General features: G+C 35.5%; 1 protein-coding gene across 5 annotated transcripts in view; it reads right to left on the bottom strand.

The window, feature by feature from the left end:
- The window catches only part of simj (simjang), a 61,432-nt gene that overhangs the window by 37,600 nt on the left and 8,032 nt on the right, over window positions 1-15,800 (bottom strand). For 3 of the 5 annotated variants that reach the window (XM_069816109.1, XM_069816114.1, XM_069816111.1), the window contains exons 2-3: window positions 13,312-13,384; window positions 2,277-2,610 (exon numbers count right to left, since the gene is read on the bottom strand). In XM_069816109.1, the coding sequence (XP_069672210.1) occupies window positions 2,277-2,610; window positions 13,312-13,361 (384 nt within the window). In that variant the 5' untranslated portion in view covers window positions 13,362-13,384. Of the gene's footprint in view, window positions 1-2,276; window positions 2,692-13,311; window positions 13,385-15,800 lie in introns of all 5 variants that reach the window. The other 2 variants (XM_069816110.1, XM_069816112.1) reach the window with 2 other exon arrangements.

Below are 15,800 nucleotides of genomic sequence, written 5' to 3'. Positions count from 1 at the left end.
TTGAAGTTCATCTTAACTGAAATTTCTAAAATCCACAATTTTTGAGCCAAAGAATTGAAAATTTTACTGAATATGCCTATCAACATCACAATCACACATTGTAAATTTCAGTCTTTTCTCATACTTACTCACTTTCTTACAAACGGTTTTCAGAGAACCCGGACGTTTATTGCCGCCCTCACATAAATCCGCCATCTGTCCCTATCCTCAACAAAATTGATCCAGTTCCTAGCATCATACCCCACCTCCCTCAAATCCATTTTAATATTATCCTCTCATCTACGTCTCAGTCTCCCCAAAGGTCTTTTTCCCCTCAGGTCTCCCAACTAACATACTATATGCATTTCTGGATTCAACCATATGTGCTACATACCCTGCTCCATTTCAAATGTCTGGATTTAACATTCCAAATTATGTTAGCTGATGAATACAATGTGTGCAAGATCTTTCCTCGTATACACATAAAAAAATTAAGCTTATTTTGTTTTCTTTTTCTTTTCTTTTCTTAGTTTTTGTAGTGAAAATCCCATTTCTAGGTGGGGGGGGGGGGAATATATATATATATATGTATATACACAGTATATATATATATATATATATATATAATTTAACCTAATTTTTTCTTAAAGGTAACAGTGCATATTGTGCACCGGAGCATTAGTAATGCCTTACTCTAATTTGTTCATTTGTAAAAATATATATAATTTCTTCAATGTTCAAACACTAATAAAAAAAATGCTACTTTATGTATAATTCTCTAGCAATAAAACTATGCTGAATACAGCCAACCAAATGCTCCATTTCACAACACAGATATTAATGAATAAGTATGCCAAGCTTCATCTCATGATGATGAAAGAACATATTTCAACTTTAAGGCGGTCAGGGCCGACAAACATGGAGCGTATCTGCGAGCAGCTTTCTCGGGATAACGCTTGACTGTCGCCAGACATTCATTGGATAGCCCTAAAGCACCGGACTCACATATGGATTAGAAATCATATGGGAATAACTATCACGCAGACAGCTAAAAGAGCTCGAAAGCCTGAAACCAAGGTACCTGAAAAGGGTGCTAGGAGTTTCAAAATTCTCTCTATCAAGATATGCATATGTCTTAGCCAGGGAAACTTTCTTGGTTGAAGACCTGAGACTGTGAATGCTACTGCCATCTACACCAGCATGTGAGGAACTGCTATGAGAGTTCCGAATGAAGAGGGACTCCATAAGTGAAAGCTTCTACAATACTGACGCCATGGTAAATAAGGAATGGATGCGAGCAGAATATGAACTGAGGCACGTAGTGACGCGTTTTGCAATCCATGGTTTCCACCATCGCATCTGCACCAGGAAGTCTTTCCACCAGGCCTGCCACGAATGTATATGTGTTCTGTGTAGTAAACAGTGTGACACTTACCATGCCTTGTATTGTAACAAGAGATCAGTATCGTTGATTGAATTTTGTAAACTAGAATCAGTGTAGTGTACAGTGTGACACTGTACATCTCAACAACCTTCTAAACTATTTCCAACTGAAGATTGAAGTAGACGTAAACAAAACCGAAATGTATTATTCTGCAATCACAAGATAGCTACCAAAGCAGCCACCAGGGCGCATTATTTTCAGCAAGTGAGCATGCAGGGCAGCCACCATCTGATATATTGCAAACATTTCAACACATTCATTGAACTAACCCGTAAAGTGCTCACAGAGGGTTAATATTTATTATTTCTCTACTGGGAATAGTGGATTTTCATTTTCTGTAGATTCGCGATTAAATGTTATTCTTTGAAGAGTGGAGAATTTCTTTAATTCTACAGAAATTTATTTGAGGTTGACAACACTGAATCTCGCACTGTGTTATACCAGCCGTGCTGATGTGCTCTGTGAAGCTGCAGGTCACCTTGGGAGGGATTTAATACCTATTACGCATGCGTGTTGCCATAATACAAGTTACAATGATTTAACACGCAATGTTTGAAACTGCTAATATAAACATGTTTAAATCGTAAGAAAGTGTTCTTATAAGCATGTTTAATTCACTCGTATTCCATGTATATTATACATTTTATTATTTTAGAAGGAACTATTTTAATATGAGGAAAAAGATGACAAGCATGAGTTTGGAGGCATTGTGCGTCCAATAGCCAATCAGGAACAATTATGCCACGTGCATTTATTTACATTCACTTCAATCTTTAGCTGGAAAGAGAGTTGACTAGAGTCATATGGACTTTTGTCCATTGGGCGCTTTACATTTTATTATATTTCAACTTACCTTGATTGGGGGCAACGGTGGCATCTCCCCTTCATCTGTGTCGCTGTCGAAGCCATTGGTTGCAAACCCGTTGAGACGAGGCTCCTCATCAGACAACACAATGATGTCAGGACTCTCTGCATAGTTTCGGTCAGTTCGGGGCCGGAGGTTACGCCGTGGGTAGCGGTCGTCGAACTCCTTAATACTCCGAGGAATCAAGCCGCGTGTTATTGTTTCAGTCACTCCACCAACATCATCCAAGATGGGCCTGTGTGAACGGGAGAGATCCTGTGGCACCTCACTTGCACCCACCACATTCCTCACTGCCGGCGTCGGCTGAACATCCCTGTCTCGCCTGCACACCATATTTCATTCACACACTTTGCTGTGATGCTTCTCACAGTCACAAAACTAAGAGGTCTACTTTAATGAAGAACTAAACAAATGAAAGGCAGAAACCAAAATTGTAAGAAAATAAAAGCTAGATCATACTAATCCCTCATACCACCACCTAAATCTATGCTACAGAATAGATAGCAGTTTTGAAGTTATACTTCCCTTCTCCAAATCATGATACAGATAGGTTTACTCCCCTTCTACTTTTAAAACTACTGTATATACATGTGTTACATGCTATGATATCACTAGGGAATTTTTCATATTGTCCCTATGTTCCTATATTTCAGAATAGGGTTGCCAGATTGTACAGTATGTCCAGTATTTGAGGCCTGAAAAACTTTTTTTTCTAATGGTGGTACTTGATTGTTCGTCATTCACCCACAAGAAGCCAGTTGTGTAAGATCAATTTATTGACAGAGTCATTCCCCAGCTGCACCATGCAAGGCTGGTCTATGCTATACCCAGAATGAGATGAGATGATAAAAATTTGTTGGGATGCTACAGGAGAATCAGAGCTCATGGAGGAAATCCCTGTGTTACCTGGATCACGGACTTGCCCAACAGAAGTCATTAGTCGGGGGTATGCTGGAGATCAAATCCAGGCACATAGGATTATTAGTCCAGCATTCTAGTCACTAGACCACTGTGGCAGCAGTGTCTGAAATATTTGCCCCAGATGAAATCTATATAGGACACCAAAAATTCCGTACTAATTTTTATTCCCTTTTATTTTTTTCCCTGTTTGTATGGATATTGTGTTGTAGAATTATGATAAGAAACAAGTCACTTTCTTTCATTAACATCAATGTCCTTAGAAACGTGACAATGAAACAAATAAATTTAAAACTGTAACTGTCCCTGTTTCAGTTAAAAGTAATTTTATTCCCAAGCAATAGCTGTGCATGGTTACTGATATAGTAATTTTTGTTTGATTGTGTACAGTAGACCTATGAATGAAGATGTGATAAATGTTTCAAACCAAAATAAGCGTTTCTCCTTCACATTAAACAAATAAAATGTGATGCATTTAGAAGAATAGAACACTATTTACTAGTTCGTATAAAGAAACCCGTTGCAATTATCTCTTCCTAACCTGTAACATTAATATTCCTTCGAAATTTTATTAATATATATAAATAAACTAATGGTTAGTAACATAAGAGATTCAACGATGTAAGGCTAAAGTATTTTTTCCTTATACTGTACTTTAACGTGCCGGTATATGTTCTGATAAGGCAATGACAGATCGTTGCGCCTCAAAAATCTGCTATGTGCATTTAAAGAGATTTTCCAGTAGAAAGAAAAGAACATTATCACTTTTAATTTCCTTGAAATAAAAGTTTAGTGATAACCCTTTCTTCTTTCTCCTGAAAAATCTGTTTAAATAAAAGCGGATTTTGGAGGCGCAGTGACGAGATTAATCTCTCTCTCTCTTAAGGTGCATCTACACGGTTCAACTTGTATTTCAATTTTAAGCATTCAAGCAATGCATGCAACAGTGCACGAAACGCATTCAATTGTGCATGTCTTTTTCCACAAAATGATAGCGCTTGTGGCAATTGAAAGCTTCTCATCGCTGGTGGGTATCTTTTGCATTATTTCGTTCAACAGTAGCATGTAGCGAGCAGGTGATTTTTTTAGGTGGTCGTAGTATACTGAAAATTGTTTTGTTTTGTGATGGTGGACCTTTCTACCCAGATTTTCCCACCGTCCTTTTTTAAGGACAGTTGCAGTGCCTTCGGATATTATGTCATTGTTGGTGTTAGGGACATTTTATAAGTTGTGCGATAATGTTGGTAGTATTTGTTAGCTTTAGAAAATATACGTTCCTTGTTTCAGTTTATTTCAACATCATTTAACCGATTTTTGAGAGTAACTAAAGTGCTACTGTATTTTTATCACAAAAAATATTTGGGCTTATCTAGGTTAAGCTGAATTTGGTGGCAAGAGCGATTAGATTTATTGAAGATTATGGCAAATACAAGTGCCTAAGGAGTGTTCAACTACAATTTTAAGAATTAATTAGCCCTAATTATTGGACTGATATTTAATATTTATATATATATATATATGTATGTGAAGATGACATTGAACACTGCACACTATGTAGAAACAAGATCTGCATGCATCTTAACTGAACGTGTATTTGAATCTTTCAATATTCTCCCCAGATTGCATGCATACACGTATGGAAAATTTAGCCATGTAGATGCAGCTTTAGAAGTTCCTCTTATTTTCGAGTTAAATGTTGCAACTGTCCCTTATTTGCACTGGCAACCCTATTCCAGAGACTATCATTGGGGATTGGTTAGCAGAGTCAATGTGCACATGAAATATTAACTGCTGCCAAATGACATGAAGGCAAAAAGAAAGAAAAGGGAAAATGAAAAATGACAGAAGATACGCTCACAAAATTCTATGACATTATGTTATTGCCCCTGCTTCTATAATGTTCTTAGAATTGGGTCATGGATAAAAATATTAGAAACTATAGTTATGAAATTTCTAAAAAAACGTTTTTGGCAATAGGCCTACTTAGATAATCGAGTAGGCTAGATATGGATAATGAGCACTGTCAGCAAATGTAAACGTATATATTATTGCTCATATTTATATATGCTTCTTACAATTGGGCCATGGGTAAAAAATATAAAAAAAAACATAGTTATGAAAAAAAAAAAGGTAAAGGTATCCCCGTAACATGCCATGAAGGCACTTGGGGGGCATGGAGGTAGAGCCCCATGCTTTCCATGACCTCGGCACTAGAATGAGGTGGTGTGGCCGGCACCACGCTCTGACCGCCTTTTACCCCCGGGAAAGACCCGGTACTCAATTTTATAGAAGGCTGAGTGAACCTTGGGGCCGTTCTGAAAGTTTGGCAACGAGAAAAAATCCTGTCACCACCTGGCATCGAACCCCGGGCCTTCCAGTCTGTAGCCAGCTGCTCTACCAACTGAGCTACCCGGCCGCCCCATAGTTATGAAATTTCTAAAAAAAAATTAATCTGGCAGTAGTTGATACAGATAATGTACAATTGTGAACATCATCTTATTCTTCCTTACAAGTATTAGGCCATATGCCCTATTACGATCTCACTGTTGAATTTTCATTCCAGCATTTCATTGGGTGGTCCTGAAATCACTTTTTCTCTGGATGAGAATGAAACATGGCTTTTGGGAATCTATTTGATTGCATGTGATGTAGATGATTTATCCAATTCTGGTAATGTATGTGATTCACTACAAGTTGTAATTGTGGTTATTCCATTACTTCATCATTATGTTTATGATCCACAGTAATTTTGAATATAAACAACAAAAATATTACAATTAAAAATAACTGATTCAATCACATTTTACTAATGACAGCTAACTGATTGAAACCATACACATCTAATTACTACGCAAAATATCAATAAGACTTCGAAAGAGCACAAAGACATTGAGAAGTATTAATTTCGAGGTTGAACATATCAATTTGTCCACTTTTAAGTTAATTTGATGAATTAATTTAATTCTGAGATAATTCTCATATAGGCCTATACGACAGTATGGTCAGTTTGCTTGCATATATTTCAGAATTCGAGGTTGGTTAAGTTGGGGTTTAGTTTTAGAAGAGTTTTACAATTAATAATAACAGACACCTGGACGTGTGTATATTGTAATTACGGTACCATAAGAAGTGAATGGTAATATTTTTTAGAAATTGTAACCAACGAAGAATTCGAAACATTTAGACATAATTCCCTCCACAACGAAGTTCAAGTATTTTAATACTACACCAAAATATTACAATACTTTAATACGACTGAACACTTTGTCTCTTATGTAGGCTAATAAAATGTAAAGTGAATATGAAGGCACGTGACGAAATTTTAACACCATTTTTCGAAGTATACATTTCTAACCAAGTTAACGTGGTTGATATCCGAAATTCAGGACTTTGTTACTCAATAATGCAATTTCACACGAGAGCCTACAATTTTTTAATTAGATAACCTACGGTGCATATATCGTAATTATAATTAAAGCGTAATGATTTCTTTTGGTTATTACTGGACGTAAGTTTCTTATTTGGGAAATAAAAATTCGGCTAATAGAAAATCATGGTTATTGATATGTCAATATTTTGCATTTGTTTGACGTAAATAAACATTGTGCATGGTAAGATTGAGGTTATGTTCGGACAAACATTACATCACACAGCAAATTAAAACTTGTTTATATAATAATTGGCTCCAAATTTCAACACTTTACCATCACTCTTTACAGAGGAGGGCGAAGAGCATATAAATTCAATGACATTTTTAACAACTATACCAAACCAATAAAATCTAGCGAACTGAAAATCGATAATTGCGATACATACAGATCAAAATCTCGGCTATCATCTTCCTTTTAAAAATGCATTAAAAAGCAGCTTGGCTTCCATAATATCCACTCTTGAAACGTAGTATAAAAGTGGGAGGTTTATTACTTGTTAACTGGAAGGAAAGTTAATAAGCAAGTTCTATATATAAAAAAAAAAAAATACACATAAACTACCACAGCTAACAGAAAGTACCTATGCTGATATTATAGTAACCAAGATCAAGAGTTTTGTGATTTTCAATCCAATCTTACGTATGTTTCATGAACATTTTACGAAGACTTTCTTCACAACGGATAATAATTATTTGGCGAAGACAAATTCAACAATAATGCTATCTCTCTCAAGATTCTCTGACGTACTGAATAAAGGCCCACAGGCGACAATGTACTTGCCTCATCATGATTAATCCAAACAGAGGCACAAATATTGGCTAACGCCAGGAATGGCTTATCTATAAAAATGCAAGCTAAAATTTCGGTACCGGTATGCAAAGTTTCTAGTCCTAACCCCAACCTGTATTGAAACATGCCACTGATAAAGGTCTCAGTAGAAAAGTTTGTTATAAGAGGTCATTGGACTCCGTTTAAGAGGCAAGGCTTTGTTATGTTATCGCAACTTTCACCCCAGTATATAAGACAACGTTACTTAATTATCTCACTCTAGTTGGTGCTATCAATATTGTTGTTTAAAATTTCAGTAGTAAAAATTATTTTGAACAAAACTGCAATCGGACAATTTTCTTTTTCTAAGAACACCAGGAAGTTCTAATACTTCTAATGATTTCATATAAAAATGGACTAATAATCCGTGGCACTACAGCCTCCGAAGGGCCAAGACAGACCAGCTGGCTGCTGGCCTCACATAAGAATGAACTACCTATTTTAAATTGTTATGCAGCATAAAAATTGTGCTACAGCAAAAAAAGACACTTATAAAATGATGGCTGTAGGCTACCTATCAGAAATAAAAATATGAATCAAAATTTTGATTCTGACAAAACCAATCTGTATATAATTTACAAAAATATGATTCTTTCGAGAAATTAATGGGTACCGAAGAACAGATTACCAGTTAAAATGGCTTGACCACACAAACAGAAAGGAATCTGGAAGGTGTCCGAAATTATTTCAACACAAATCCAATGATCAAGATGATGATTTAAAGACTAGAAGAAAACAATATTATGATTTGTCTCTGGGAAAGAATGACCTGCTCAAAAATACTTCTAAATGATAACTGCGAAGATTTCAGTAGGGTATCACAAACAGGAAACGTGATTCAGACTATAAAAATCGGCTACAACTTCTTCCCTCCCCCCCCTGTCGACATCATACTTATATTTCAGAATACTGATCTATTTACACTGGAGATTCAATGACCTTATTCATAATTAAGTCGTCATGTTCACTTCAGGCTTCAATTCTGAGTTTTTTACTGAAGGATTTTTATTAACCTCTTATTTATGTCAAATTAAATTTTTCATACGAAATATTTTCTCTGTAAACTTTATACTTTACGAATTTGTGTAGCAGTCTATGTTCCATCATTCTTTGCATGTGGGATATATTCCAGCATATGTGAAGTCAAGACGTTTTATTTTTTTCTCTGTTGTTTTGGTTTCTTTTGTAATCTGTTGCTTTATTTCTTCAAATGTTTCTCAGAAATTTTATTTAATTTGTCTATCAATGAATGAAATTCGTCTGTTTCTCTCATTGTTGAATTTTTTCTTCAAATGGGTGTTACATAAGGTTTGTTCCAACAAGCAATTCAGAATGCGTTACGAACTAATAATGAACATCTTTCGACACATGTGCCAGTTGAGTACGTTCTCAGAACTAATTCAGGATTTTACATTATTGGAACGTTCCTTGAACCGTTCTTTCACAGCCTTATGAGTTTCTTCTTATAAAATAAAATTTTATTCATCTTCCAAGCTTAATTCATCATAAAATATATCAATATCAACTTCCAAATCACTCATGATCCATTTTTAATTTTAACCTGTCCAATGTAGAACTGTTTCAACAGTGGTTTTAATCTTAACTTGAGATTAAACCATGTGCACATGTGTGAGCAGTATGGAATTTCCTGCTCTTAATGGAGAACCAATTTCACTCATTCTGAACTAGTTCCAAAACACGTTTGAACAAGAAACTGGGAGTTCAGAATCAGTTCAAGTCTTGTTGGAAAGAAAATTGAGCTACTGCACATGAGCAGGCAGTTCAGAATCGATTCTGAACCATGCTGGAACAAACCTATAATTTTATAAAATTTTATGAATGTGCTCTTTCTCAGTTTGTTTTGGTAAGATATTTGGATTATTTTATTTATGGTAATTTTTTAAAATTGTATATTTTACAGTCTCATTGGAGAAACTACACTGAATAATTAATCATTTTCCATCACTACATCAAACATCTAAATTACACATCTTTGTCCATATGGAGTACTACTTCAATTCACTCAATAAATTTTCTTAAAAATGTATTGTGTAAATTACTTCATTATGAGTTTTACTGCCAGTTTGGATTGTTTTACAATTTTTTGAAATTATAAAACAATTTTAACTGTAACCATTAAATAAGTTTTCTTTAGGACGTTCTATTTGATTCTTTACTTCGACATAACCTTCAATTAAAGATTTTGGCATCACCATTTTTTATTTTTCCCACTCAAAATGACAAAAATGATTTTGCATACATTTCCCCCCTCTTCTCCCTCCCCACATGTCATGTATTTCAGTTTATAATGCTATTAACACAAAGATTATTCATAACTATAAGGTGGCAGAGTTCTTATGAATTCACAAATAGGAAAAAGCTTTGAAGAAAACAATCACAAACTATCAGACTGTAATTACCCTTGTATTTTCCTGGGAGTACAACTGAAAACCAAGAAAAATCTGTATCAAGACAGGTGTCCTTAGTGTTCGAACATCAAAGCTCCTGAATATTAAGCTGATGTATTTAACACAAGTCTACTCCGTGTTTCTCATTTAAATTTGAAGCATTTTATTACCAAATGGTACTATTTAATAGCTACTTCATACAAATGAAACAAATTTTACTACAGTATAACCCCGTTAATATGCTCGTCAAGGGACTGTGGCCTTCAAGCACAATAAGCTGGACAGAGCTATAGACGAGAGATGATTTATGAAATGAGGAAAACAATTTAGACACCACTTCATAGGAAACATATTTTACTGTGCATTAGTTACAGTGCAAAATCCAAATAAAAGAGCTCATTTCATATGCAAAAATCTTTGTTGTACTTGTACTAGTATTATGAATGATAACATTTTCTATGCAGTTCAAGGAACTGCAGATAACTTCATTTGATACACCACTAGGAGCAACACTAACGCATTTTCGAAGCACATTTAATGCTCTGAGGACCATGTCTGGTGTGAGGACATTTTCCTCTGCAGATTCAATTTCCTCACCACTGTCTTCATCTTGGGTGGTAGTGGCAGCATGATCTACAATCATGTTGCCAACACCACGGATTTCTGAAGTCATTAGACCATTACCAACTGACACAAAATCCTCTATGTTAATTTCCCTCAACTTCTCCTGTACAGGAGCCTGATCCTCGTCATCATCCATTATGAAAAGGGCATTCATTTCACAGGTTGTTATGCCATTCTGCACTGCAAACTTAGTGCACATTCCACAGAATTCAAAGAATGACTAAATTTTACAGGAATGTATTGACAGAGAGACTTTTGAGCGTTAAAATCCTTCCATACAAAGGAAAGTATGGGTAAGTGCAACTTCTGACAGTGCCCACTGGAGGTTTTTTTCAGGTAGAGTGAAATGTTTTCTTGCACTGGAGGTGCAATTACCCTCAGTACATTCACAGGAACATTTCTTTTCACCATGATTTTACATTACAAGCTTCGCAATTTATATGGAATTTTTTTACTCATTTACAATCTGAAAAAAGTGCTACAAGTGATATTTGGAAGCGTTATAACTAAGAAGGTAAAATTATGCAGTCCTGATTATGTATAAATGTACAGGGATTGTATAAAAAGGGAGTAATGAACGGGATTATGTTGTAGCATGAGCGTATTAACGAGGTTTTACTGTATCCATGCGTTTTTTTTTTAAGCAAGACGTAAAGCGCTGCAGCAAGACTGTTCTTTTATTACATTTGCTTCACCGTCGCTGCAGCAGCGCTGTAGCAAACGTGCAGCAAATCAAAACTTCGCTTTACGAGTCTGCTGCACGATCCATCATGGCGGAATGTGTGTTTTGGTCTTTTGTAACGTTTATTATTGTCAAAATCGTCTAGTAATAATAATTCCATGTCATTATCATGGAAGTCGAAATTATTTAACAGGTTTGGTTCTTTTAGGGTTAAATTTATTACGGCAGAAATAGAAGCCAATATTAATTGTCCACCATTTTGCAGTCAGTTGACCTACTTACGTTTTTTTTCGACCCTCATTTTGCTGCAGCAAAGGCATCAAGCGCTTTACTGAAATGCTTTAAAAAAAAAACGCACGGTATATATTATTTATCCTAGGGCAATGATAGGGTGCTTATGACACATTTTTGTCTTTTCTGAGGTGAACAACTGGCATTATGCTGATTACACATAGTGGAGTTCAACTTGTCGAGAAAAGAACGTTAGATGAGTTTAGGGTAATGAAAACATTACATAAATATTTAAGTGTACAGGGCAGAAGACATTCTGCATCAAGATCATACAAGAAAGGTTATATTTCAGTATTGTACTCCTAGGAAAATATAATCACTCCCCAAGACTTCCAATCAAAAAAAATTAATAACCAAATAAAACTAAAAAGAACATAAAATACATAAAGAAACAAAATGAAATAAGACGTAGAAGTAGTATACTACTCAGAGTTTGCTACGGTAAATACCTGTCAACTTGCACACACGCACACTCATGCACTCATTCAAACTTGAACTATTTCACTAGCAAATATCTAAACAACACTTTGTAACTGATGTGGGAATGAAGGCAAATGCAATCGAATAGCAATCTCAACTCATTGTTCTGTGTTATTTCTTATATCCTTATTTAACAACTACCAGTACTTCACAATACAGCAACTAGACACAGATATGGTGTAACAAGAATAACTGGGGAAATAGAATTGGTTAGTTGATTTCTGAACACTAGCCTACAAATTACATAGTGGAAGTGGTTTAACTGTGCAAATTAAAGAGGACATCAATCTGAACAGCAGAGTTCCATCCCTCAGTCACTGCAGTAGGGTTGCTAGATTTCCTAATGGCAGGAAATAATGATACATGTTGTTTAAGTAAATGTCCAAAGATAGGTTTTTGTTGATGTTTTTATTTGACATTTGCAAGAAAACCGTTCATTTAAAAACTGCAAAATCATTACTAATCAATTTCTCTAAAGATAAGAGTAAAAATCAGAATCATACGAATAGTAATTATCGAATAAAATAATGTTAACATTTAGGGCGAAATTATTTTTTTCCGAGAAAAGTATTCATTTGGTATTAGAATCTTTTGTCGCACTCTATCCAAGGAATAAGCTGTTAAAATCTACAGTTATATTACTTGCACCCTGCATGGCTGATTAAGATCTTCCTGGTCTCTGAGAGTCTGGCAGGGTTGAATTTCATGTCTGTGGTGGGGAATCTGAAGGCATAATTAATTATCCAAGTTGAATTTTGACAGAAACGAGAAAAGACCACATATTTTTCTGAAATTCTCTCATTCAGAAACAACATTCTTTTATATTTCGTAAAGTTAGAGCTAAAGTATGGGATCCCGAGCTTCCGAAGAAAACTACAGGAAGGATTTTTACTATCCCTAGAAATCTATTGCCCTGGACTAGATCTAACTTCGGATCTGTTGGGAAATATGGTGTGACTAGATCATTGGAAATGGCATGCTTTGTCCACCACTAATAACACAGAATATGCCGTGGATCAAATCCTGATCTCTTTGGAGAGAGCAATGTATTGTTTCTATCATGCATCATAGACTGTAAATACCTTATTCCCTCTTCAGTTGACGCTAAATAAAGCAGAAAAATCCTATACTTATTAAAACTGCAAAATTACAATCAGGAAGCAGCATTAGGGCAGGCTTTCATGGGCTTTTCCCATTTCCTTTGCTACCATATGATAGAGTGCCCAGCCTTACAGGCAGTATGACTTTCTTTGGCACATCATAGCAGAGACTGTTTATCTGGCCAGCTACTGAAGCTTAATACAGAACAAGAGGGGAAGATCATAACAGGGTGGACTGAAATATTAAACTATTGTACGTACTTGACACTCAGGTCTACAGCAGCGTCATCATCTACCTCCATTTTCTCCATGACAGTGAGATTAATACCGCCACCTAAAAAAAATAAAAATAATATTGTCAGTTCTGTTAACATATGCTAAATTTACAATATTGGTAGAAATAATTCCTTCTTAATTACAGGTGACACACCGAGATTTTTAATTCTATGAGTAAAATCTTACCTTCTATCATCAATAAGCTTTCTTTTAACACATATAGTGTAAATATAAATTTAAGCAATGTATCCTTTTTTCTATTTCCATGATACTTTAATGTTTAAGGACCCTGAAGAAGAGATCATATAAAAACTATGATTTTAGCAACTTAATTAAAAATGTAGCACTTTAAAAATCAAATTTAGCATTCTATAGCACTTTCAATGTTACAATTTAGCATTCTGTAGCATTTTTGGATGGAACATTTTCTATAAAAAATTTAGTGGTAGAAATTCAATGTCATCAACACGTTAACTGGTGCATTTTCTAGATTTTCCAGTTAAAATTCTTGAAAATTATAAATGAGTAAAACAACATAAAACATTACAGTGAAATTGTGAACATCAAGAAACAAGCCAAAAGATATGGTGTGATTTTATCCTGAGCCATTTTATTACTCAGTGCTTGTTACCGAGTACTCTATCACAATCACCCACTACCACACTACCACTTGTTTGTTAGTGTACACTGGACCTAAAGATATGACATATATAGTCAGCCAATAAGGTGGCCAAACTACTTGAAAAAATATAAGAACCTGTATATTATGGGGCCATTAGATAGATTAATTTTTTTTTAATGTTTCATAAAATGTAATTTCGCTCTTATTTCACAGAAACATGCATTTTGTATTCAATTTCACATTTTATCATGGATTAAAAACCACAGTAATGTAAGTAGATCTACTTAATATGCCTTTTGATACACCACTGTGAAGTAATGGTTGGCCTGCCTGTCCATGAAACGAGCGGACCTTGGTTAAAATTCTGGTTGGGACAATTTAGCTTATCTGGTTGAGATTTTTTCCGGGGTTTTCTCTCAACCCATTAAGAGCAATGCTGGGTAACTTTTCCCTCAACCCGGACTCATTTTGCTGGCATTATCACCTTCATCTCATTCAGACACTAGATAACCACAGTGGTTGATAAAGTGTCGTAAAATAACCAATTAAAAACATTCATTTTAAACATAAAATTACGTATTTTGACAGCATTCGGGCACATTTCGCATTTATCGTGACTGCGAAAATCTACCATCTCTAGCTACAGGGTGCGGCAGTGGGATATGACGGTTTTTATAGCCCTGTTGTGGGACACTCAGCATGAATTAAAAGAAAATATATATACTGGAAGTAATCTAGTACAATGCAATTTATTAATGTCTGATTACTTTTTAAAAACCACATTTCATAAGTAACCTCCACACCAACGAATATATTCCTGCAATCTGCTATGAATTGTATTGTATTGGGTTATTTTACGACGCTGTATCAACATCTCAGGTTATTTAGCGTCTGAATGAAATGAAGGTGATAATGCCAGTGAAATGAATCCGGGGTCCAGCACCGAAAGTTACCCAGCATTTGCTCGTATTGGGTTGAGGGAAAACCCTGGAAAAAACCTCAACCAGGTAACTTGCCCCGACCGGGAATCGAACCCGGGCCACCTGATTTCGCGGCCAGACGCGCTGACCGTTACTCCACAGGTGTGGACAATCTGCTATGAAAGTTATGCATAACTCGCCCCAATAAAACAGGTTCGATGGCACTAATTTCGTTTCTTATGTTTTGTTTCAGCTGGATGATGGTGCGAGGCTTGTTGCGATACACCCTACTTTTGAGATAAACCCATAAGAAGTAATCAGCTGCAGTCAGGTCAGGAGATCTTGGCGGCCAGGCAATGTTTCCAAATCGTGAAATTGTTCGTCCTGTAAACACGTTTCGCAGACAGTTCAATGAACCATGAGCAGTGTTAGCTGATTACTTCCTATCTACAATCTCTAATTAATCAGAAGTTGACAGGAAATTAAAGTGAACTAAGTTAATTGTGTAACAGTCTGAAATTAACAAGTGAGCAAAAATCTGCAAGTTTTTGTAATTTACAATAAACTAATATGTCTAATTCCTTCACTCTTTTAAAACACAGAAACTATTCAGAGATGACGAAATGATAATACAGGTAACAATAAGAAATAACAGCAAAGACCAATATAATACTGGTACTTAGAGAAAACCATTCTTTCAGTAATTGTATCCAACCCAAATCTCGTAAGATGTTAGAGAATCAAATTTCTGAAATTAATAAGCTTCTGGATTGGGCACTAAAATCGAATTCACTTATCCATTCATTCATGTTTAACTTATGTCGATAGCACAGTATCCCCAGCACAGTTTGTATCCAAAAGCCAAACACTGGGTTGTGTAACAATTGTCTGCGGGTTAAATGGCTTCTTTATAATGTCTGTAGATGTCATGG

The sequence above is a fragment of the Periplaneta americana genome, chromosome 17 (genome assembly GCF_040183065.1).
Source record: "Periplaneta americana isolate PAMFEO1 chromosome 17, P.americana_PAMFEO1_priV1, whole genome shotgun sequence".
Lineage (NCBI taxonomy): Eukaryota > Metazoa > Arthropoda > Insecta > Blattodea > Blattidae > Periplaneta > Periplaneta americana.
The sequence above is the reverse complement of the archived record's forward strand: the minus strand, read 5'-3'. Positions and strand labels throughout refer to the sequence as shown.